The sequence below is a fragment of the Tachypleus tridentatus genome, chromosome 13, assembly GCF_004210375.1.
Source record: "Tachypleus tridentatus isolate NWPU-2018 chromosome 13, ASM421037v1, whole genome shotgun sequence".
NCBI lineage: Eukaryota > Metazoa > Arthropoda > Merostomata > Xiphosura > Limulidae > Tachypleus > Tachypleus tridentatus.
In genome coordinates this window covers 129960016-129986491 of record NC_134837.1, presented here as the reverse complement: position 1 = coordinate 129986491, position 26476 = coordinate 129960016, and the positions used below count along the sequence as shown (strand labels likewise).

Below are 26476 nucleotides of genomic sequence, written 5' to 3'. Positions count from 1 at the left end.
GCCAAGACATAAATGAACTGGAAGAATATTAAAAACCTCATACACCAATCATAAAAAATATCCTCTTATATTTACTGACATTGCAAGATAAAAATTTGTAGTATGTCTTACAACAAACACTGTATTTTGAAACAAAGAATTAAGGATAATTTAGGTAATTCAACAACACACACTACCCTAAAACCCAAAATAACTTTAGTAACTGGTAAGCAGTCTTAGGTCGTGTGACTTATTTATTTCATACTGTGCATGTATGCATGTATGTGTGCTTATTTTTGTACTTAATAATGTATCACATTTTCACAATGTTTTACATTTGTTACTGTGTTAAAACGTTTAATACAGTTTTCCTCCTCACTCACTTAAGACATCTTTAAACTTTAAGTCTCAGAATGGGTTCCTCTATCAAATTACAGATTACGCTTTTTTTCTTTTTTTCTCTCTCTCTCTCTCTTTTCTTTGTCATTACTACTGTTTTACTATCAAAACTCAGTTCTCTAAATTGTAACACCAGTGCAGTTTACAAGTTTAGTGTAACACAAACTATTATTTATTGTTAATTTAAATATAGCTAACATTATTAAGATATTAGACAATGACACCACAATACAAATGACATAGAAAATTTTATTTAGTTATAATCATTGCCAAAAAAAGGTTATTGATCAAATCTATTATGTACAGCATATTAGTTGGTGTCAGTATTCAGTAGAACTTTTAAATTAATTTTTTTTAATCTGATCTAAAATATTTTATATTCATTAAATGTTTCTAGTTGTATTCTGCAATGTGACATTAAGAGTTTAGGATTGTTAGTTTTCTCTTTACTCAAACATTTGACATTTGTTTCCTCAATTTTAGTACGATCTAAAAAAAATACTTTTACTCCTATAATATGTAGTTTTTAAATTTTGTACATCATAATGTAATATGAAATTTACTTGAAGGCCTTGCATTTTTTGTTCTTTTAATTTATATTCTTTAATTTGTTTTTAATTGCAGATCCCTTGGTTTGAATACTACAAGCAACCAAAAGGAAAAACAATGAAATACTTGCATCAGAAAATATTTTGCAGATAATATTGAATATTTAGAAAGAAGTTAGTACATAGTCATAATTGTATTTCTGCAGGTAAAATTAAGAAACTGATTTGATACACAAATGAATTTTATGATTCCCTTTGATATCATGGTATCCAGTATGTTTTCTCATAAAGTATTAGTTCTGTAATTAATCATTTCATGACAGGTCACAGGTCAAAGACCATGTCATTGAGTTTTTTGACTTGCATTCAAAATTTTATTGAACTAATATTTTTTTACTTTATCTCAATAAGTTTGGAATCAAATTGTAGATTATAATATAAACGTTAATATACGTGAGTTAATTTCTTAATTTAAAAGTAAATATTAAAAGAACACCTAAATTTCTATTTTTTTTTGTGTTACGTGGTATATTAAATGTAGCACTGTTTAAAAGTAGATGTTTGTGATAGCAAAATACTAAATCTATAGTTTTGTATAAATTAAGAACTCAAATTACTAAAATTATCAAGTTAGATTATAAAATAAGAACCTTGTATCTTTTTATTTCATTGAGATATGGTTTATATACTGAATCAAACACAGGGGCTCCATTCACCTCTTTCTCTGTCTCACCTTGGTCTGTGTATAATCCTCTGCTTTCAGGTGGTGGGCAATCAAACATCATGTCAATGGGCAGTCTTTCAAGTTGTCGATTCCCGTGAGAATGATAGGATGTTGTATGACAGTGTTTCACTTCACTGTATTTTTTATGTTGTGTGAACAGCTGATTCTCCATTTTTTTTTTCCTATGTCATGCTGTAGCCTTGTAAGGAGATCAATCAGTACAAAATCATTAAAAAATGTTCTGCTGTTGTTTTTTATGGGGAAGCTTGAGAAAGCATATAAAATGATCCATGATGAATAAGATTAACTCATAACCACCTTTTACTTTCTCCTGGTGTAGAAAATTCTTTGAAAACCATTTCAAGTGGGTAAGTGGACACAGTACTTGAGAAATGGGTCTTAATAAGTCTGTTTGGTCATTTCCATTTTGGATGACTACATACTCTGGTAACAAAACTTTCTACATCCTTTTGCACATGAAGTCAATAAAATCTATCATGTACCAAATTCAGAGTTCTGTCCACAAGAAAGTTACATATCTTCATGCAGTTCCTTGTAAGTCTGATGATGGTACTTCTTTGGCCAAACCAGCTAGAACTGTGATGCTTTCTTCCTATACAAGATTCTCTTCTCATCAATATTCAGCCTTCTCCATTCCTTCTTCATCACTGTAATAACACAAGGCTCACCACATTACCCTTTTTTCAGTAGGTCTCCACTCTTTCCTCATCTTCTCTTTAGGTATGGACTATACAGGAGATATAGTTTACTTCACTTCTTCTGATGCTACAGGATCAGTGACTGTGACTGGATAGAATCAAGATGTAAGCTCTTATTACCTGCACTGTGCTACTTCTGGCTGTATTTCCTGTTAGCACATTTAGATATATTGCTCAATATCCAAAGGCATTCAGGACAAGCTATCAGTATCTGAATTTGCTCTCATGGGTCAGTACTTCATTCTGAGATTGAAATCTGCAAGCTCTATGACCTGTCTATATCCAGTTATATTTAGTTTTGAGGTAGTGAGTTAGCAAGTTATTATCCATACAGGCTCTGAGTGCATAGTACAGATAATCTTTAAACCTTTTGCAGATAGCCCACTTTCATGGTAAGAAGTATAACTTCCCCAAAAGCATATGGTGATGTTTTTTAGAAAATTTGAAAGTTCTGGAACCATGAGAAATTAGCATCAACTTACCATTTTGTCACTTGGACAAAAACTGCCTGTAACCCTTCCTGGGAATCATTGTAGTTTAGGATAAATTTAATACTGAAATATGGGTACTCTAATGCTAGAGGACATGACAAGTAGTCGATACACTTGTTTAAGACCTACTGGTGACATTCTGTCTTGGTAGTTGGTTGCTGTAATAGAAGTTGGCCCTTGTTTTTCAGCTCCTTAGTGGATATTTTTGATACTTTAACTTTTTATTCTGTAGATTCAGTGTTTTCAGTTGTCAACAAAAGTTATAGAGGATGATCTGCACAAGCCACCCATAAAGAGATGGAAGCTATACAACACCACTCTCATCCAACTTTTTATTAATAAATAGAGGGATTGAGTATCACAGCATAATACCCACAGAGATGGAAGGACTTGGATTCCAACCCAAGACCCTAAAGATTGCAAGTTGAATATCCTAACCACTGGGACTAGCACATATGGGAGCTCAACCATTATTTCATTGGTGTAATAGGGAAGCACATAGGGTAAGGGAAGCCTTTTTGTCAATTATGAAAATATGGTAACTGTATCATGACTTCTTAGAACATATACAATAATGAGCAGCTGGTCAATGCTTCTGTTGGGCCTCAGAAGCATCACAGTCTTGGGAGTTTATCTTGGAGAATAATCTACATCTTTTTCCTTCCTCTGTTCTATGTGTTTTAGTATGGCAACTTTGAACAATTTTACTACAGAAACCATCTCCATTATAAACGTGACTTCTCTGAGACCCATGTGTTGCTGCACTGACTCACACCGCAGCTCTTGTTGAACTTATAAATGAACATCTCATCATGGTTGTCAAAATATGTGTTCTAGATTGCCTTTCCAAACAAACTTCTCAAGTCATTCATGTTTGTGATCAAATTTTCATCATTGAATTTTGAACTAGACACTATGCAGAGTTTGGCTGTAACATGGTTGCCTCTGTTGTATAACCCCTTGTTAATTGTTTTCCACATGTTCAGTCATACTTCAAGTGCTCCAGGAATCAAGTCATCAAACATCCTAGTCTCAGCATGATATATTACTTTACCTGTACTTATCAGGTTCTCCACTTCTTTGACACATATATCCTAATTAAAGCAATGTCCTTGGCCAAAGTATGAAACATAATACTGTAACATATAGCAGTTTTCCAATTCTGCATCAATCTAGGCTGATAAAAATGTTTTCAAAGCAACATCAACATGCCTTACAGATTCATAAGTTTCAAATTTTACCCAAGAATCCTCTGGAACATGAATAAATACTGAATGCTCTGGCCAACAGTGCTACAACACTTTGTGACTAAGTTTGTTTATCAGTTGTATCTTACCACTCCTCAACCACAGGTGGTTCAAACAAATGCCTGAGCTAATTATTGAATAGTCTGGAATCCCAGTGAAACCAGCAAACTAGTTTCATGAAGCTCAGAATAATCAACACCAACATGACTGATCTTTGTAGTTCTATCTAAAGAAGTCATCTAGTAGCAGCATGGACACAGCTTCCACCATGACTGGCAACATCTCTTGGTGCAAATTAATGACTACCTTAAATGTTGCCTCGTTCTCAGATTGTGTCCTTACTTCAGATGCAGGTTTCTACTTTCCACTGTAAGTTCCTCATGATCATAGAAATGTCCTCCAGATTTACAAACCTCACAGTAACAAAATCTGACAGATGCATATTTGAAATATAACTTAATAACTTAGCTAATTGTATTTAGGCACACTGGTGTCCTACAAAATTCAGACTATAGAAATGTGTTGCAGAGAACAAAATAAGCATGGAAAGGAAGGGAACATTAAAACATTAACTAAAAACAAATAAATTAATTTTTTATTCATATTGTGTAAATGTACCTTGTGGGTCAGCCCTTAAATTCATTGTGAATAATTTTACTTTTTACTGGGTACAGGATGATATTGAAATTATTTCTATTGGATGAATACAAAAATAAAAATAGTGCTTACCTCAAACTGTTTGGACAGACCAAGGGCCTAGTATACTACTCACTGATACTTATATTACCTAGAATTCTGGATAAATTATTATTCTTACTGAAAATAGTAAAGACAGGTAAACCCTTGACTCGTATTTTATAAACCTCCATATCACTCTTTCGAATGAGTATGACTTCACTGTGGCATAACACAGACATATATAACCAAGCATGAATAAGCCTTAGTACTTTATCAGGTTTGTACAGTATAAGGAAGGCATATCACAATACAACAAGGAACAGCTATGAAAATGAAAGTGAGCTGGTTGAGTAAGTGTTAACATGCTCATGTAAGTCATATAATGAACTACTGAAGTTGAGCCAATAAAATTATATAAGTTGTATTTTATTGGTTCATGGTTAAAATTAGTTGGTTGAGTGAAACATGACCACCTTCTCTCTGATGCCATACAGATGGTCAAAGTGCCATCTTTAAACATCTCTGTAATGCAGATAGATTCTAGGCTATAAAGTTTTGTTTTATGTTGCTATAACTCATATTTGATTGAGATGTTACAATTAAGAAGCTCATTTCATTTAGCTTAGTCTTGCCCATAGTCCCTCCTTAGACATATGTTCAAAAGTTAAATCGACTTAACTTCATATAGTCTAGGTTGTTAGTGCTTGTGTAAAAATAATTCACTTTAAAGTGAAACACTTAGTAACTTGAAGCAACGTCTGATGCAACGTTTCAAGTTTTAAAATTATTGTGACTAAAGCATCCATTAACATTTCCACCAAATCGTTTTCTTGGTCTATTGATTGTCCCAACTTCATGGGGAAATAAGGTGAGTAAAAGTGAGAAAAAGAGTAACGTGTGTGTGTGTATGCATAAACTCCAAATTATTTATGCATTCACATTTCAGTTAACAAACATTACAGTCAGTTACTAAATTGCTTCACATTTTGAATGATACTGTGATTTATTCCTAACAATGTGATGTAAATTACCTGCTTGTGAAATGAAACTAATTATCAACATTAATCATACTTGTTCTTCTGTCATATCAAAAGTGAATGTTGAGCTTTGTCTTTGTGCACAGCTTTTCAAGTGGGAAAGAGACAAACACTCAGAGAGACAATGTTTTTTCGATATGTATTTTAAATAGTAGGAATGGGGTAGATACACAATGCATGCATTAGAAACTATTTACTCAAATACACCTTCAACAACCAAATAATAAATCTTCAAAAGTATTTGAATGATAACTTACGTGACAAACAAACCACATATAAAATTACAGCCATCCCCTAGTGTCACATTGGTATGTCTGCGGATTTACTAGAAATCAATTTAGATGCCCGTGTTGGGCAGAGCACAAACAGCTCTTTGTGTAGCTTTGTGCATAACAACAAACAAAATTGCAAGACATACAATAACCTGGAAACATCAGCACAGCAAATACAAATTTTTCACCAAACCACAAATTTATCAATCTCACTGTCTGACCGATATTATTGAATGCTTCTAATTATGTAACAAACACTTACCATAGTTATAAGTGCACCAAACAGAACAATGTCGTAGACAAATGCTAGTGCTGGCGCCTTTTTACACTAAATATCATTAAAAAGAGTTATTAAATCTATGTCAGGAAATACCTTGAATAGAAACAGCACTGTCGGACAGTGGACCTCATGCAATTGCTAAAAAAGGGGAAAATAGTAGAGTTAAAAAACAAACAAACCTACAAGTTATGGGTCCATACGAATCTCTGAATATTCTGATGTCGTATAAGCAGACTTTACAGTGTTTTTATTACCTCTAGTCATTGTATGATAAGCATAACTAAGTTTGGTAAGTTTAGTCCACTTGGCTTACTGTATACAAAACAGAAAGAATAAAAGAAGCAAGCATGGGCAGGATGTTGGACACGCCCTTTGTCAGACTATACAGAGGAAGTGTTATACCGTGCAGCCTGGCATGGCCAGATGGTCAGGCCACTCAACTGTAATCAGTGGGTCGCGCCAAACATGCTCGCCATTTCATCTATGGGAGCATTATAATGTAGTCAATCCCACATTTTGTTGGTAAAGGAGTAGCCCAAGAGTTGACTGTTGGTTGATGACTAGCTGCCTTCCCTCTAATTTTATACTGCTAAATTAGGGACGGCTAGCGCGATAACTCTGGTGTACCTATGCGCGAAATTCGAAAACAGACAAATTACACCTGGCCTTTTCACTCTGGTGCATACGTTACAACACATAATTTTTGTTTTTCATTTTTTTTTCAACTTGTTGAAAATGTGAACGTCACAACAAGATGAGTTTTTATCAATAGCATGAAATATAAATTTGTTAAATGTACGAGCCTGTATAAACGTCATTCCATAATTTCCTTTTTTTCTGGGTATCTAGTGGCATGTGAAAATATATGAAATAAAATATAAATTTGTTGTGATTTATTTTCTTGTTTATTTGTACCACTTTTTGACATGCTAAATATGAAATGCTGTTTATTATTAAGTACAAAAGGTTATCTGTGCTCTGCCCATCACGGGTGTCGAAAGCCGGTTTCTAGTGGTAGACATACCGTTATGCCATTGGGTGGCAATATGGAATGCTGTTACTATGACTGATTTTCACAACATATGTATTTCCTATCTCTCTAAATTAAAAGAGAAAATTTCTATGTTGGCCCAGAAGGAGACCTCTTGAGGCAATGACTTTTCGTACGTTTTATGAGGAATGACTTGTCTCGTTGATTCAAATAGCCAATTAAAGTACGTCTGACGTTAATCAGCTAAATAAGTAACATGAGATTTATTCCTTGTGGAACATGATCTGAAACGTGATAATTAGACTTAATCATTGTTGGAGAATCTTCAAACCTTCACATGAGAAGCGATTGTAAAATATATTTTTAATAAAGACTGTTTGTTCTCGTTATATGTTTCTGTGTAGTCTCTTTTCTTACAAAGTCAGTTATTCAGATGATAGAAAGTTATATCATAGTAGATATCATGACAAATCGCCCATTTTTCAGCGGGCTTATTTTGTTACTCTTTGAATAAATCAATGATATCTGAAAATAATACAAGATAAGTGGTTGTACAACGTAATAACCAGTCATATAGCAATTGGATAGTATAAAGTATAATGTAAAATAATTTCAGAACATAATTGAATATTCTCTGATCATGTAGTGAATAAAATACATTCATTACTTTATTACTCATGTTACAGATGGAAGACAAAACAAAGCCTAAGAAGAATTAATTGACAACAATGGTAATTAGTACAAACAGATCTGGCGAGGTGGTTAAAGCCTTCAACTCGTAATCTGAGGGTCGCAGGTTCGAATACCCGTCACACAGCACGTGCTCGCTCTTTTAGCCGTGACTGCGTTATAATGTGACAGTCAATCCCACTATTCGTTAGTAAAAGATTAGTCCAAGAGTTGGCGGGGGGTGGTAATGACTATCTGTCTTCACTCTAGTCCTATACTGCTAAATTAGGGACGATTAGCGCAGATAGCCCTCGTATAACTTTGCGCGAAATTCCAAAACAACAGATCCAGGAGAAAATCATTAATCTACGTTTGTAATATGAAAAACAAAGAAACAGTGTGAGTACGTGTTAGATAATCACAACTGTTTCAATTTAACTATAGCAAAAGTGTTAAAATTAGTTATTTTTAGAAGCGATAGTTTATCGCAGGCAGTGACGTATTTAGGTAGAGAGTTCAAGCTATGGTCTTAATTGGGGCCAATTGATAATTTATTCCATGTAAAGTTAGATACGATATAAGTCCCATAAAAATTATTAGCCTCTGGCACCACACAATCTTAAATCCGCCACTGATCGCAAGTTTTTTTTTTCTTTAACTATGCGAATCATGCGTCGTGTTGTTAAATTGTCGTAAATTGACGATTATTGTATCATGTGACTAGAACCTTCAGAGTTTGCTCGAGCATTAATTAATATATCATAATATTCCACATTGTGTGGAAAGTTCTAGGTCTTTGTTGGGCTATTTTGAAATACACGTTAAAATTGTAGTTCAAGTAAAATAAAGTTAGATGAAGTGAGTTATGTAGAAAGTAAGACATATAGTCAGATAAATATAGACTGTGTGTATTTTTATAATAAAGTATAGAAGAATAATTTGTCTTATGAATTGAGTTCTAAAATAACTAAACTAGCCTGTGTGTACCTCGACAAAAATAGACGATTATTTAAAGCTCTGAATACAACTGTGGTGATTAACTGTATAACGAAAATTTGTATATACTTCTGATTTGTTTAAATATTTTAATTTTAAAATTATACCGTGTGCTTTTTGTTTGTTGTTTGTTTTTAAATTTATCACCAACCAATCACAGGCACCTACTGTGACGGATCCAGTCCGTGCATAATAAAAAACCTTACAGTTTTATGATTAATGTATATGTGCGTGTGTGTGTGTGAGTTTCGACTATACTTCAGAAAGCGTTGTTATCAAAACTGCATAATTTCTGTAGTTTCTATAATATTGTCCCAAAAAGGTTGCTCTAGAGATAGCTTAATAAAAAATTAATTTATTTCTGGCAACACAATTTTTTATTCCATGGTGGGTCAGCAGTTTAACACACAACGCTAAAAATGAGAGTTCTGATTTCTGCAATGGCCAAAGTGTACATAATCTATTGTGTAGCTTTGCACTAAGAAAACAACTACACAACTTTTCCGTGAGGAGACTTTCATTACCCCTTCCATATATTTCAGTATGCACATTTTTTGAGATGATATTATGTTCATTTCCATGGTACAGTTTTATTCACAAGAAATGCACAACACAGGTGAAACGAAACTATCTAAAAAATGCATTCCAAGTTTGTTATAACCATATAATAAAGCATATAGAATTAGAGGAAACAGATCGTTAAATCTAATATTAAGATGTACATCAACAAGTTCTTTCTCTCTTCATATATATATATGTATATATGCGTGTGTGTGTGTGTGTGGAAAGTTTTCTTTAACTGAGGTTTTGAAGGGAAGTTATGAGATTGGGTACTAACACGTTTTCTTTGAATATATTCAACTCATAATGAATTCTAATTATACAAACGTTTCAACTTCTTATTTATTTTTATCAGATAATGTAACGCTTCCAAAACAAGACCAATATAGCATAGAAAAAGAGCTAAACGTATAGATAAAGATTACAAGTAACAGAAAACTTAGCTGATATAATTGACAGGAAGCGAATGTGGTTAATTTATGTCCTCTTCAAAGGTATTTTTGCAGTAGTTCTTACACATGTTACCACAAACTGATCAGAAAATTTAACAGGCAACAGTGAAAATATGAAGAAAATAATATATTTTAAAGAAGCCAAGCATAAATACAAGAAAAGTAAATATGGGAGGAAAATATCAGGCTATCTGCTGTGTCCACCGAGGGAAAAACACGTTCGCAAAACTGCAAGAAGAGTGGATGAAAAAGGATCCATTTAGAAGATATAGAATATATTATATTTCATAGAAGGTTATCGATAGGGACCATGAACTACTAGTTTTGAAGTTCTCCAAATATATTTGTCAAAACATAGTGAATTCCACGAAAACTCGTTACATTCTTTACAGACACAAAGAATGTCATTTAAATAAAATTAGTCTTAGACAACAACTGGTTAAGTAGACTCGATAATTAACAGATTAATGGTGAATAATATCAATAAAACAAATGTGTTTAAAACCTTCATAACTCTGTCAACTGATTTTAAATGTTCAGGACTTTCGCTTACAATCGGACAGTTGAATTCCCCACAAGTGTTTATTTGGAACTGGATCCTAATATTTTGTTTTTAAATTTTTCTGTCTTGATTTTATTAATCGTTTTTAGCACAAACATGTCGTTACTTCAATCAGCAATGGATTGAACTGGGTGGGTCATTTATCCATCAATGAATATCCCAGGGTTATACACTAAGGATTGGTAACGATGAAAATTACTTACACGATACATTATCGTTAAATGATTATCGCTATTAGCGCCTTTATCTTAATTTAGTATTCATAGCTTTAATTTATAATATCTAAAGCTATACTATATCTCAGATTACGAGTCGAACGCCTTAACCCACCTGGCCATGCTGGGCCCTTACCATTATTAGCTTTGGATTTGCACCATCTATGTTTTAAGCATGCGGTTATTTAATTATTTGGACTAATCGGAGTATTATAGATTAAGAAGGGTTTGGTTTGTTTTGAATTTCGCGCAAAGCGACATGAGGGTTATCTGCGCTAGCTGTCCCTAACTTAGCAGTGTAAGACTAGAGAGAAGGCAGCTAGTCATCATCACTCACCACCAACTCTTGGGCTACTTTTTTACCAACGAATAGTGGGATTGACCATAACATTATAACACTCCCACGGCTGAAAGGGCGAGCATGTTTGATGCAACGGGTATTTGAACCCGCAACTCTCACATTACGAGTCGAGTGCCTTGACCACCTGGCCATATCGGGTTTTAAGGAAACTGGTTTGGTTTGTTTGTGAATTTCGCACAAAGCTACTCGAGGGCTATCTGTGCTAGCCGTCCCTAATTTAGCAGTGTAAGACTAGAGGGAAGGCAGCTAGTCATCACCACCCACCGCCAACTCTTGGGCTACTCTTTACCAACGAATAGTGGGATTGACCGTCACATTATACACCCCCACGGCTGGGAGGGCGAGCATGTTTAGCGCGACGCGGGCGTTGAAGTTTCAGGATAGTAAAACATGAAGACATAAATTTTACAGCTGTCAAATACATTTCAGTAGTGTTATTTTGCATGATAAATCTGTGGAACAAATTACTAAGATCTAGGGTATAATAAGACTAGTAAAGAGCTAAGTGTCCTATGTCACAGTTAAATGTTATATGAAACTGTTTATTATTGACAACAGAAAAGGCTGAAACTGTTCAGGTGTTAACGAATAAAGGCTGACACTGTTATATTTTTGTTGGGGGAGAAAGACAGATTGATGAGCTAATGGGTAAAAAAGCCTTATTGACGTAGTATCACACAATATATTACAAATTTTAATACAAGATTATTGACAATTTCTTAATGTTAAACAATAATCTTTTTATCATACAAGCTCATTATTTGTGATTTGCATCAGATACAACATTATTAACTGGAAGTAGTGTCAAAAAATGACGATAGGGGAGTTGAATAAGTTCAGTTAATAGTTTTGTTGTAATAAATTTGTAATAGGAATAGTACGAGCATTAACAGAGAAAGGGTGTTTATTGAATGAGATTACAGAGCTATAGTTAAAACGGAAGAATGTGAATAATATACTGGAAAATACTGAAACTTGATTTGGAGAATGCTGATAATAGGTATTAATTTGAAAATCCTTATAAATTAGTTAGTAACAGTGATAGATTTTTAAAAAGATTGGTAATATATTTCTCTGTATTACGTATACCATAAGTGACTAAACATAGTGGTATTGGGAACTAACTTATAAATAAATAGTAGTCAAGAAGTTGAAACTTGAATTTATCTGGGTTATTTAAGAGTTTCAGGTTTCAAGTATAATTGACTGTTATTACAACTTGAACTTGTAACCCACCTGTTCAGACAGTTGATATCAATGAGAAATGAAGATTGTTACCAACAGTGTAAACGATAAACATGGGAGGTATTAGTTTTGGATATGTTAATTGGAACTGCGTGGATTCAAGTAGTAATGTAGAGAAGTTTTCTAAAGTTATTCAGGATTGCCTTCAAGATCAAATGGTTAGAGAACCAACTAAAGGGAGTGCAAGTTTTTATTTATAATTATTAACCATTAGTGAGGTTATGATTGAAGAGTTCATTATTTAGATAATACCAGTGGTGATTAATGCATAATTAGATTTTATAATTTGCTACACATTGTAATTAACCAAAATGTAATTTGGTTTGTAATTTGCAGAAAGCCAATTCTGAAACCATTAGACAAGATTTATCATGAGGGAACTGTGTGAAGTTACATGGTGATTTGGAAGATTTGGAAATTTTAAAAAATAAATTTATTTTAATTTCACATGAGTACATTCTGTTTAATATTTAAATTGATACATATGATGGGAGAATTATAGAACTAAAGGAAAGCTTGGGACTTGATTAAAAAAAATAAGCATTTGAAAGGGTTTATCAGAAACAGAAAGCAATTCATTTTAAAAGTATGAACAATTTTATTTGAGTATGTTAATGGTAAAAAAAGTGTTGAAAATGAAGGTTAGCCTCTCAAAGGATTCTGATGGCATATATGAGTCATCTCATGAAAATACTCAACTAATCTAAATTAGGGTTTCCAGTTATTACTGTTTTTGATTATTCCAACTATATAACTAATTGAAATATTGCCATTATTATTTCTCATTATTATTTTAATTTAAGGTTGTTAGGTTTAACAGATTGCTGTTGCTACCCATAAAAGTAATCAACAAATCAGAATTTGCATCTTCTGTTATCACTATATTCAATTATTCCTTGTATCCAAGTCTCATGTAAGAGAAATGTGAATAGTTAATAAGCATGATAACTTAGTTAACAAATTTCACTAATTGTCCAGTTCTACTGAGAATGTTAGGAATCCTGATGTTTTTACAAATGAAGATGATAGCAGTATTCTTGGCCTAGAACATTCTTCGAAGAATCTTGGGGTTAACCAGAACCATGCAGATATTATTTGCTAATTTGTGGTAAGAATAAAGATTAAGAGGTTAAAGATAGATAAAGCACCAGGACTAAACAGTAGTAGGTTAATAGAGAATGGACATATGTCTAAGGTTTGGAGAATCACTAAACTAATCTTAATTTTAAAAAGGATGATAAAAGTTGTCCTGGAAATAATAGTATTATTTCTGTTGTGTAGAAAAATTCTATAGTCTAATAAAAAAAAAAAAAGCTTTGCAAAATCATGTAGTAAAGATGATAGTATGAAAAAATTAACATATTCACTGAAGGGAAATTTTCCCTTATATTTTAACCTCTTTTTGAGCATATTACTTGGGTATGGACATGATGAACTTAGGCTCTCGAAAGGCTTATGATAACGTTTCACACAAAAACTAGGTCAGGTAAGTGAATCATGTTGATGAGGCCTGAGAAAAAGACTAATAAATTGTAATGTAACATATAAGATGGATTAGATGAAAGCAAGCAAAAAGTACCTGAGGGAGTGCAGTCAAACTAGACCTTTGTGGTTATCAAGATTTTAAGAAGACAAAGTTTGGGCCTCTTCCTTTTTTGTATTTACATTAATTATATCAGTTTTAGCATAATTAGTTAATTAGCTAATTCTTTAGATGGCTTTAAACAGTTGTGTATTTCTATCTATTTAGGATGTTGAGTTGCTACAATATGTGCAAGATGTGTTTCAATTAACACTACAAAAGAAGATAATCTGATGCGAATAAATTACTTTAATCAAGCAGTGATCCATTGGTAGAATTAATGCTAATCAAAGTTTAAGGTTAATTTATAGATGTACTGATTACAAATTGATTGAGGTAATTATTTTTATACGTCACTACTTAGGCCTTACTTGGTATACTGTGTGCAGTCTTGGTCGCTTGATCTAAGAAAAGATAGACTTCTTTGAAAGTGCTTAAATGGGTTTACAAGAATGATTCCAGGTACCGAAGGATGTTCTTGTATGTGTAGGTTAAGCTCTTGTATTCTCTTGAAATATGAAGTGTAAACTAGAGATGAACATTTCTTAAAGTTTATTAGATTATGTAGAGGTATTATGGGATTAACCCCTTATTTCTTTGAAGTGTATTCTGATCACAATAGGACAAGAGGATAGAATTTTTAGGTTTGAACAGACAGGCTGAAATTTAGATAAAATAATTTAACAAGATTTCTGTTGGGCAATACTGGCAGATTTCCCTGCCTTGTTGGCCAAAATGCAATAATCATACAGTCCCAAATAAGTACCTTACAGGGTGGAAAAGTACCTGAAAATAAAGACTCTTACATGTGTAATTATTTGGAACTCAACAGTATATTGGTGTGCGAGATTCCATCTATAATGATATCAGTAAGATTTGAGAAGTGGATTTGAGTCTGAGTAGTTAAGCCTAAATTGCGTAATGCAAGGAAAGTTCTTAGCATTTGCTAAAAAATCCTTGAATAGATTTTTCATCATTAACATATCATTTCTAAAAATCACACAAAGTAATTTTTTACAATCAGTTATTTGGCTTCTCCTTTAATGATGCTACCAAAAGTGTTCTAATTTTAAACATCAGTAATAGCTTGGGAATTTAAAAAATTAATGTCACTTCCCTTGGTTGTCAAAGCTTTTGTGCCCTTGTTGCGTGGAATGTGTGTGCACGAAGAAGTATTGTTAAACCCAATATAAACCAGCTTTGATAAGTTTCATTATAATAGTTTGTTTGTTTTTATGCTATTAAAGTATTCTCATAATATGTGGTAAACAGGTAGCTAAAGCATAATATCCTAAGCTAAAAAATTAATACTTGTGAAATTTTTTAAGCATGTCACAACTTTATAAAAATCAAAAGTTTTTTAACTAGTTTTTAATAGCATGAGAAAGTTCTATGTATTACTTGCATAAGCAATAACATTTGTTAATATTCTTAAGAATACTTTAGTGGTACTTCCTCAAATATAGTTAATATGTTGAAATGTTTTCATAAAATAAAATAGTTTAATATTTCTTTTACCTGTTATGTACTAATATTTTTGAATTTGAAATTTTATCTTTAGTGATTGCATACTTATAAAGTGATACTAACACGTATAGAAAAAGTGACAGAGTCATGTTTAAATTACTTCATTGTTTCACTTCTACTCTAAACTAAACTTCAAAATATAATAGTTTTGCAAAAGTTAATTTTGTTTCCTTAAACACTAACCATTGTACTTGCAATATTCAATGTAGTTAGAGTAAAAGAAAACATTCTAAAATATTGTGTTTTTTATCACAAGCTTAAAAACAACTGTTTTATACACATTTAGATTGAATACATATATACATTGCTCTGTTTTTTATTTCACTTCCGAGGGATAAGGGCCATTTAGCTCCTCTGGTTATTCTAAGTGTGTCTTCTATATACTACACTTCAAACTACATATATGCTTTAGAAACTTTTTTTTTTATATCCAAACTTTTACATTTAAAATACCTATCCAATCCATTCTTAAACTACTTCTATCACACCTGTAGATAAACTATTCCACAAGCTCAAACAATCTACTGTCAGAGAAACTGCTTCCAAACCTGGACTTTCTCTTTAATGACTTGGCCACCTTTCTCCAATAATTTGGAAAAAAAAAAAAGGTTTTTGCTAATGTTGTGTGTGCTAACTAATGTTTTATTTTCTTTACTGTTAGCAAATGTATCTTATGTAAAAGGCCATATAGGCTTTGTGATATCTATGCTTAGGATTCTTTTCTCATTAACATCACCTTTAGTTTATGGTACAAGTATATAAGAATTGTTAATGTTGTGATAACTAATATGTGTAATATTACTTTTAAGAAAATTAAAAGCCATCTTCTAGACATTACCTCAGCCCACCAAATAGTTCAAGTCTGAAAATAATGACATTATTAGTGTAATTATTGCAGGAATTTTTATTCAGAATACTTTTTCTTTCAGGAGGATTTCATTTAGTGACTGATGTGACAATAGAAATGTGGGTGCTGAAAGTGTGTGTGACACTGTGTAATGTTAATCTACTATTTTGCCTATTTTATAAAAAAATGTAGCTGTTTATTACTCAACCAAATCTTAGTCCATTTAGCTTGTCTTCTGCTGCAACAGATGCTACTCTTGTAAACATTCTCTTATGTATCTTATTAAAAGTCTAAAACATAAAATGTCCTTAGAATCAGAAATACATCTAAGTTTTGTTTCTGTAAAGAAGGCAATCTGATATAAATCAAGATCTTTATAAACTAAAACACATTGAACTAAGAAATGTTAATATTTTTAAAGTGTATATGATTGAAAATCTGAAATACATGTTTAAATATTTTTGTAAGGATGAATTAGAAGTACCAGACATATGATGTATCTCTTGAAGTCTTCCTTGTAAACATTGTGATCAGCTTGTGCTAAAAGCAAAGCTTAAAGAACACCAGAATAGAATCTTGACAGAGAGGCTAGTTTAAGCAAGTACAAATGTTTTTGTGTTTTGATAGAGTAGTTACAAGGTAGACAAATATATGAAGAGTGGTGCACAGACATTATCCATGGAATATTTCGAGCTGAAGGCTGAGCCTTTTTCTGATGATCAAGAAAATTATTTTTTGGAAGTGAAGTTGTCTAAAAGAGAAGGAGCCACAAGTTCAGTAATTAGTAAGTATTATTTAGATTTAAAATGTGCAGTATTTGGTGACTGTGTGTACTATGTTGTTGAGCTTGTAATGCCATTTTGCTGTCATGCTATGTTATGTCAGATAAACTGAAATATGACCTTATGTGAGATTGATGTGGACTCTAAAGAGAAAAAATGTAATATTATAGAACATAAACTGATTTTGATACCCAAAATAAATTGTGAAAAAATACTTAATTAAATAATGATTTAATGGTAGACTAAAAGAATCCACACCAAAGTGATGACATTCACAATTTTCAATTCTGAAATGGTTTAAGAAAACATACTTGCATGTGCAAGTTACAAGTTGTTGGATTATCAGTTATAAATATGAAATATTTAATGCAATGGTAAAGTTCTTTGATAGTAAATAATTCTTAATTTACTGTACTCTATGACTTTTTTATGTTTCTGGGAAACAAAAATATTTGAAATATTTTCAGATGTTCTTTTATGCTAAAAGAGGCTTAGCATACTTTGATACATTTATCTAAAGCATACCAACCTTGTAACCTGAGCAAACCCAGGTACTCTTGCTAGAATATACATTTTGAGTGTATGTGTGAAGTTTAAAGTATTAACATTATACTTTATATGATATTCCTGGGTGAGAATTTTTTTTCATGAAGAAAAAAGGAAATGTACACTAGAATGTATTATCTGATACTGAAGAATCATTTCCATCCAGGAAATATGTTATTGTTTACTGCTTGGGTAGCAGCAAGTGCACTTGGATATAGTCATGTTCTTGTTCAGGGATAAAAAAACTCAAACAGTAAAGAAAAGAAAACTGTGGTAAAATAAATGCAATGGATGACAAGGGGTGAAAATTTATTATTCTAATCTTAAGGGGAAAAACAAAGCTAGAATATTATTAGAATGTTCTCTTGTACAGCTGTACTGTACTCTCACCCATGTATTTTAGCTTTTAATATCAACAAGTATGTTATTTATAAATTGAAAGATTCTTTGAATAGTGATCGAAAGTTATGTTACCTGCATTTATTATATGTATATACCATAGGTGGAATGAGAGCATTTCTGAACAGGTTGCAAATATCTTATTTGTAATCTGTGTTTTAATATTCTTCATTAGGTTAAGATTAGTATGTTTTAATTATAAATTCATAGTACAACTACAGAAACCACTAAAACTTTGTAGTTTTAACAATGATTGTAAATATGCATTGTACTAAAATTGAGATTGTTGTTAATGTTCATGAAATCAACTTCAGGATAAGTTGATTGCTACATCTTGGAATTGAACATTAATTTTTTTTTTTTTAATTCTTAGTATATAGATGTATTTGATGTAGCCAAGATATATGGAATGTGTATGTGTGGAATATTCTTGTAATATTAAGTTTTTGATGCATTTGGCACAAGTAACATTTATCTTAACATTTTTTTTAAATATTTTTATTAGTATACCTGAATATCAAGAAGCTAGTTTGTTTTTTGTTAGAAGAGATATAATCGCTTCTTATTTTTGAATTTGGATTAGGAAAAGAAGAGCAAGAAGATGAATACGAGAGAAGATCAGAGATGATTGAGGTATTATGTATATTTACAGTTAACTTTTTTGTTTTCTATAATATGTGTATTTATATTTTTAATAATTCCAGTAACTTTTTTTGGATGAATTACACAAATTAAGCCTAACCTTTGGTTGACGAGGAACTGGCTAGGATTTTACAAAATGGAAGTTTTACCCAGTTTTAGAATTTCTTTATTTGCAAGTAAATATTCACCCCATGAATATTTGATACAACAAAAGAGATCAAAATTAGATTTTCATTTTATTCACAGCATACCAATAAAAATGTTGCAGATCTTTTCATTTTCCACCTCCAGTCATTTTATAATTAGCTGGAAGAGTCATTGGTGATTGTTACAGTATCATGAATATCCTCAGGTATAGAAGCTGGTTTAATGTTCTATGTTCTGTTTGAGTCCAAGAGACCATGATGCTCACATTGTATGTGCACAGCAACGTATTATTCTTGTCTCTGCTTGGTACAAGCAGTACTAAGTAAATGTGAGTCACTTACTGTCATGCTGAAACCAGAGAGAGAGAGTTTCTATAAAAGGTTATCCCTGTCAATACTGGCCCATGTATTGTACATGTAATCCTCAAAGTATGTTCTTATCTGTATAATTCTGCTTGCTTCATTGAGCTCCTATCCAGTGTCAGTGACTATAGACATTATTTGAACAATTGTGGAAAGTCCAAAGCTGTATCACCTGGTTTAACCTTTTTTTCATATTCACCTCTTTCATGTTAAATCTTTGCACTAGTCTGTTGATGTGTACTAAGTCACATTCTTCATCAGTTACTTTTGTTTCACCTGAATGTTTTTGCTTCTTCAACATATGTTTTCTGAAAGATCAGTGGCATGCAGTTTGTAACACTTGGTATGGTTTTCATATATGCATCTTTCATTTGGCCTAGGTTGAGTAGAATTTGCCTTCTCTCCAGGTAACAAAAGCGATAATAATGCATCACACAACAAAGGCTCAGGTTGTGCTTCAAGTGATACAATAGTTATTTGAATATGTTTTTACATGACTGTCATTCATTGGCCAGATGTTCAGCCTTAAATGCACAGGAGTTATCTTATTTCTTGTTCCTGGTGTATAATGCTGGAATATAGAGGAGCACTTAGCCTATTTCTGTAAGTTTCACTATCATATAAGGAGGGGATTATCAGACATGGCATTTAGAGTTATTGTATTGTTGATGGCAGTTGAAATAAATGATACCATCTTTTGCAAGAATGGTCTTTGAAAGTATCTTCTCAGTTTTAGTGCTTTCTTCTTTTAACACCACACTTAACATAGCAGAAAGTCACATTCGTAATCCATTTATAACATTAATTCAACATGGACCTTGTAACTCACTTAGTAAGGAACATGACAAAATGTTTGTTGGTTTTATAACTACAGAAATGTTAATTTCATTGAATAGTAGAGAGCTGAGTAAGTTAAATCAAAATTATTTTTAATATGCAAATGAACAAGTCATGTGACAACCATAGCCAGTAAACTTGAGGTAGTATGGCATGTATGAGAACTACATCTTAATACTGTTTAACATTTAGTAGGTAGTGTGATATCACTGAAAACTGATTGCTATTGGAAAGAGTATTTAAGAGCTCTTTCAAATACAAATACGAGGTCTGTCAAAAAAATACGTGGCCTGTTTGAATTGCGCGGCTCCAGTTGGTTCCAGGGGAATCCACTCGGTGTCGCTAGGTTCGCACAGATCAGCTGATTACAACGCCATTTCCCGATTGCAGATATCTTCATTTGTGTATTAGCTACGTGAAGCTAAGTGAAGTGCGATTTTTTCGTTTGGCGGATTTCAGAATGAATGACTTGAAGGAGCAACGACTTGCTGTGAAATTTTGTGTTAAGCTTGGAAAATCTGCGACTGAAACTTTTGCTATGCTTAACTCGGCTTACGGTGATGTTGCTATGAAGAGTACGGCATGTTTCAAGTGGCATGAACGTTTTAAGGATGGTTGACAGTCCATTGAAGATGATAATCGTTCTGGACGTCATTCCACGTCAACTGACGACCCACACGTCGACAAATTCAACACCCTGGTGCGGGCAAATCGACGTCTGACTGTCAGGAAGCTTGCTGAAGAGGGTGGGATATCAGTTGGATCTTGTTTCAAAATTTTGATTGAAAAATTGAAGATGCACCACGTTGCTGCGACATTTGTGCCACACAGAACTTGTGAGTTTTTGGCCAAACACTCGATCACTGTTCTTCCCCACCCCCCGACTCACCTGACCTTGCACCTTGCAATTTTTTCTTGTTCCCCAAACTCAAAAGACCCTTGAAAGGAAGAAGATTTGAGACGATTCCCGAGATTAAGGCAAATGCGACGAAGGAGCTGGAGGACATTACAAAAGAAGCGTACCAGGACTGTTTCAACAAGTGGAAACACCGTTGGGATAAGTGTGTGCGTTGGGGAGGAGAGTACTTTGAAGGGGTCCCAGACCTGTAACTTCTAAATAAAGTACATTTTGTTTTATGACGTCAGTTCGCGTATTTTTTGAACAGCCCTCGTATTCAGATCATAATTCATGCCAGTAATGTTAAGAAATGCTAAAAGTAAATAATTTTGTTTAAAAAAAAACATGCATTTGAAAAGCAATACATAAGCATTTGGTATCATTTATTCATAGCTATTTTCCTCTGTTCCATATATTTTGCTCTTACAGTTACAACTGGAAGATCATTTGTCAGAGTCATCCTAAAATGACTACAACAACTCACCAGTTATTTGGATTCAAAGCTAGAAAATCAATAGGGGATGTGATATTTGCACTTCAAGAGCTACAAGAAAAGAGAACAGAACAGACCACGAAACATTTCCTTTATCGATCAGACAAGGGCATTTGATACCATCAGCGGAGCAGGCCTGTTCAAAGTAAAAGGGAATATAGAGTGCCACTTCCAATACTACTTAGCCTGATAAACTTATTCCAAAAGGATATGCAAGTTACGTTCTTCTAACAAACAAAGTTGGTGCAGAAGACTACAAGAACATTTGCATTATGGTATAAAATAGAGTCAGAAGAATGTGGAAGGAGTTAACTGCAAGATACACGTGAAAACTAATTCACTGGAAATCCAAGCATGAAAAGTTAATTAAAAAAAAAAGAATCAGGAGATTAACTAGAGAAGATAAGTATTAGTTGAACTGATATAAAGTTACCAAAACCACAAGTAAGTGTTCTGATTATAGGTTTAAAATGTGTTGTAATACCAAAAGGAATTGGTTGTTCAAAGAGTAAAAACATGATTCTGAAGAACTAAGTAGAAATTCAGTCATTGTGAACAAACAAGAAAATAATAAAGAACAACAACTGATAAAGAATTAAAAACACACTAAAAGAAACCAAGATTTGTATAAATGCCTAAAATAATGAGCTACTTTCCTAAGGAACTGAAAACAGGAAAAATGAATGAATTCTTGGAGGAATGTTATGTGAAATCAGAACCTGATAAAAAAACAACAACAACATGGGAAAGTAAAACAAAATATAATTAAAAGGTCTTTAAAGGATTTATAATAAATGAGAAGTAGTAGTAATAGTAATAAAAACTGATAAAGGCAACACTCTTGTGATACTATCTAAACCAGAATATGAAAGAAAAAAACAAAGTAATTGAAAAATGTACAAAATTTGAAAAAGTAAAGCAGAACCTCAATGAAGCATGGGAAGGGAAACTAAATGCATGTTTAAAATAAAAGATGAAAATTTGGTCAACTCTGATCTTTATTTACTATTAGGAAGCACAAATGTTAGAATACCACAGTTATATGGAGCACCAAATATATGTTAGTGAGCATTTATCAATGAAACAAATCAAATCAGAGTGTGACAATTTCAGTTGTGAATCATGTGAATAGATAGTTTGGAACTTAGAATGACACACAAAAACATCAGGAAATTGTTCTGTACAACCTTGAAGTAATAAACAAATTGGAAAAAAGAAACCCTTTGTATAGTAATATGTGTGGCTTAGTCAGTGTACACTGAAGTGAAAGAAGCCATTACAATTGACTGACAGACAGCAATGAAATTTAGAACATGAAACAACTGTTGGAATTAGGATTTGATAAAATGTAAAAAAAAACTTTATATAAAAGGAGGGTTAAAGAATGAGAAGTTTACCTCAGTTTTGTCAACATTATTCCTCATCAGTATGGAGATAAGGGACATCAATACAGCCATACTTCCATTACCTTTCTGATGGGGGATATTTTGATGATGTATTTGGGTTTTGGAAATACTGACAAATGACATAAACACAAAATTCACAATAGAATAAAAGATAAATGATGTACAGACTTTCTAATTATCAACATGAAACATCTAATTTGAAAATTCACCAAAAAAAAATCTATGGAATGTATGAAACTGGTTTACTGCATGTTATAAGAAAATTAAAATTGATATATTTAGGGGATGAGTAATAACAGCACTAAGACTGTGGACCAATGAAATGATGAAAAGGAAAAGTTTAGTGAAAGAATGTGTAACCTTTAAGCATAATTGATGATATGATCAAGAAAAATTAACACAAGAACAATAAGAGAACTGATCAAAAACACCCAAGAAGAGGAAAAGAAGAAACCAGTTTGTAGGTGATATGAGTGAAAAATGAATTAGATAACTGGAAAAATTAAGCAACAAACATAAACATAATTAAAATTTAGGTAACCCAAGAATGAATATTAAAAGTTTTCTATTGAAGCTATATGGTAATGCTATTGTGTGTAATATAAAATGTTTAGACTGAAAAATGTGTAGGAAAATAATGACCAAATGTAAGGAATATGAAAAACAAAAATAAACCAGCCCAACTAAACATGTGATTGTAAAATAGCAAGAAGTAATCTGTAAAAATATTAAAGTATGGAATATAGGAAAAAAACCCAAACAAAAATTCCTGGCACCACTATAAGAATCAAATATCTAAAACACAAAATTAACACAACTTTAGGATCCACAGTATATTTCTATTAAGTTAATTGCATTTAAAACCCAGTTATTTGATTGTATGTATTTGTAAACTGATTATATTTACCTTAAATCTTGTATGTGATTGTGTCTCACAGAAATAAATCTATAATCCCAAAAATAACTATTTTAGAGCTTCATACCAGTTACTTTGGACAGTTTGCCTCCAGATATCTTCAAGAATTTCAGTTATCTTGGGCCCACAATAAGTGATAATTGTTTATTTGAAGATAAGCTAAACATATACATTGAAGTAGCTGCTACCACTTTCACCAGAGTAACCAAACAAGTTGGGACATGCCAGAGAATCCATGTTGCTTGTATATAAAATCTGTGTGCTCAATATAATGTTCAACAGTGAAACGTGTACAGCATATGCTCATCAAGAGAAAAAGCTGAACAGTTTCAATTTACACTGCTTACTTCATGTTCTGAATTTTAAATGGCAAAACAAAGTCCCAAACATAGAGGTACTTCACAGAGTAAGACTACTAAACTTGACAATATCCTCAAAAAGAGACATCTACACAGGTTGAAACATCTGAATAGAATGGAAGATGAACAGATTCTCAAGAATTTGATGTAAGGAGAAATAGCAGATAGAAGAACAGCTACATGTTCAAAACTCTGCTTCTAGAGCATGTGCAAGAAAAATGTGAAAGCTTTTTTGGAATTGATCCAAATCAATAGGAAACCTTGGCAGGTGACAAAAAACAAGTGGCATACCCTTCTTTATCATGGTATTGAGGAACATGACAATGAGTGGCTCTCCCAGCTAAAGAAAAGGGAGAAACGATAAAAAGACTGACTGAGAGCCACCCTCTAACATCCTGTACAGGTATAACTACAATAGAATCAACAGCTCTCACATTGAATTTTCAGGCACAGTAGAAGTTTCATCACCACAATGTAAATCAGCTACAATCATCTCTCTCGGATGGCCAAGCGTGTTAAGGCGTGCGACTCGTAATCTGAGGGTCGCGGGTTCGCATCCCCGTTGCGCCAAACATGCTCGCCCTTTCAGCCGTGGGGGTGTTATAATGTGACAGTCAATCCCACTATTCATTGGTATAAGAGTGGCTTAAGAGTTGGCAGTGGGTTGTGATGACTAGCTGCCTTCCCTCTAGTCTTACACTGTTAAATTAGGGATGGCTAGCACAGATAGCCCTCGAGCAACTTTGTGCAAAATTCCAAAACAAACAAAAACAAACAAACTCTCTCAGATAAATGGAAAGGCTGGCATGACTAAGTGGTTAGAGCACTGTACTTGTAATCTGAGTGGCGTGGGTTCAAATCAACATCACACCAAACATGCTCGCCCTTTAGCTGTGGAGGCATTAGTGGGATTCACTAATCATTGGTTAAATAGTAGCTCAAGAAGTGCAAGTGGATGTTGATGATTAACTGCATTTCCTCTAGTCTTTCATTGCTAAATTAGTTCTCATGTATCTCTGTACAAAATTCAAAAATCAAAACAGACAAATTGATGTCTATGACTGGTCTAAGTCAACTATTTGCTCTTTTTTGTGTAACAAAATATTACTCACTTATGTATTCTGTAATATTTTGTTTATCCCGACAAGTCACGGATAGAAAACAGTACTACTTGCCTATAATTAGGGGAAAAAAAATTGGGGGAGATACCATGAAAGAACATGACATGATATGGAAAATTTTTTTTGTTTTATGGAATGGACATGTCATAATTCATTAAGGTAATTTCATCATTGGCTCTTATTTCAATCACCAACGAGGTACTTGTTTTCTTTCTGGTTGAATATTGGAACTACTTTATTGGGCCCATGTACTGCAGATATATCTTGTAGCATTTCATGTTTCAGGTGCTTTCAACTCTGAGAATTATCTTTATCACATGGAGTTGTCCCTCAAACCTTAGGTTTTGGTAGCTTTGTAATTCCATCTGAATGCTTTTGCCATTACTTTCAACACAAAGTTAATTTTTTTCTTTCTTTTTTGGGGTCTCCAGTTTCTCATCCACAGGCCCTAGCAGTGAATGCTTTCAGTCAGGGCTGAAGTAACTAGACCATTTTGCCTACTTTTCCTATCTGACTTCTTCCCATGGTGATTTCCGGCATGCATTTGATTTCATGTTCTTTCGACTACTCCTTATTGGCTAGCACAACCTTCACATTCTTTTCTCCTTCAGCTTCAACCTCCCTTCCCATTACCTTTTTCTCTCACTCCTCTCAATTTCAGTTACCAGTACTTTATCCCACCATTCACACACCCTTTAATTTCAAGTGTGACATTAATCTGTTCTCTTATTATCCAGATTGTTTATGCCTGTTATTTCACTTTAAGCCCAATTCACTTACTTTTCCTCCTTTTGTAGTTTATTAACATAATTGGAACATCTTATACAATTGGTCTTTCAGCCCACTTTTCATCACTTTACAAACATTCTCCTATCTCCTCACCACAATTTGTTCCAGATGTTGTTGCATCTGATGCAGCACCCTACCTTTTCTGTTGTGCCTCATTTCCATCATCCACTGGAAAAAAAATCTTCAGGTGAGCATATGGCTGATACCTCCTCATCTATTCATCTCCTACTACCTTCAATGAATGACTGTTTCTTCTTCCTCAGATATTACATTCTACCTTTTGCCATCTTTAGAACATTTATTTAACTGTGCCTTGGTAGATTATTTTTTATATATATGTATATATATATTTGTGCTTATAGTGCACCCTTTATTATCTTAAATCCTGCTCATTGGG

At 33.0% G+C, this 26476-nt stretch overlaps 2 protein-coding genes across 24 annotated transcripts in view; both read left to right on the top strand.

The window, feature by feature from the left end:
- The window catches only part of LOC143240802 (FAST kinase domain-containing protein 5, mitochondrial), a 43829-nt gene extending 36075 nt beyond the window's left edge, over nt 1-7754 (top strand). For all 11 annotated transcript variants that reach the window (XM_076483890.1, XM_076483894.1, XM_076483883.1 and 8 more), the window contains one exon: nt 1003-7754. In XM_076483890.1, coding sequence (XP_076340005.1) covers nt 1003-1080 — 78 coding nt within the window. In that variant the 3' untranslated portion in view covers nt 1081-7754. The remainder of the gene's footprint in view (nt 1-1002) is intronic.
- Nucleotides 7755-12020: 4266 nt separating this feature from the next.
- The window catches only part of LOC143238985 (uncharacterized), a 28053-nt gene continuing 13597 nt past the window's right edge, over nt 12021-26476 (top strand). The window contains exons 1-5 of one of the 13 annotated variants that reach the window (XM_076479684.1): nt 12022-12181; nt 13423-13534; nt 16465-16530; nt 17010-17166; nt 18693-18745. In XM_076479684.1, the coding sequence (XP_076335799.1) occupies nt 17034-17166; nt 18693-18745 (186 nt within the window). In that variant the 5' untranslated portion in view covers nt 12022-12181; nt 13423-13534; nt 16465-16530; nt 17010-17033. Of the gene's footprint in view, nt 12182-12762; nt 12824-13404; nt 13535-16464; nt 16531-17009; nt 17167-18692; nt 18746-21424; nt 23359-26476 lie in introns of all 13 variants that reach the window. The other 12 variants (XM_076479682.1, XM_076479683.1, XM_076479681.1 and 9 more) reach the window with 12 other exon arrangements.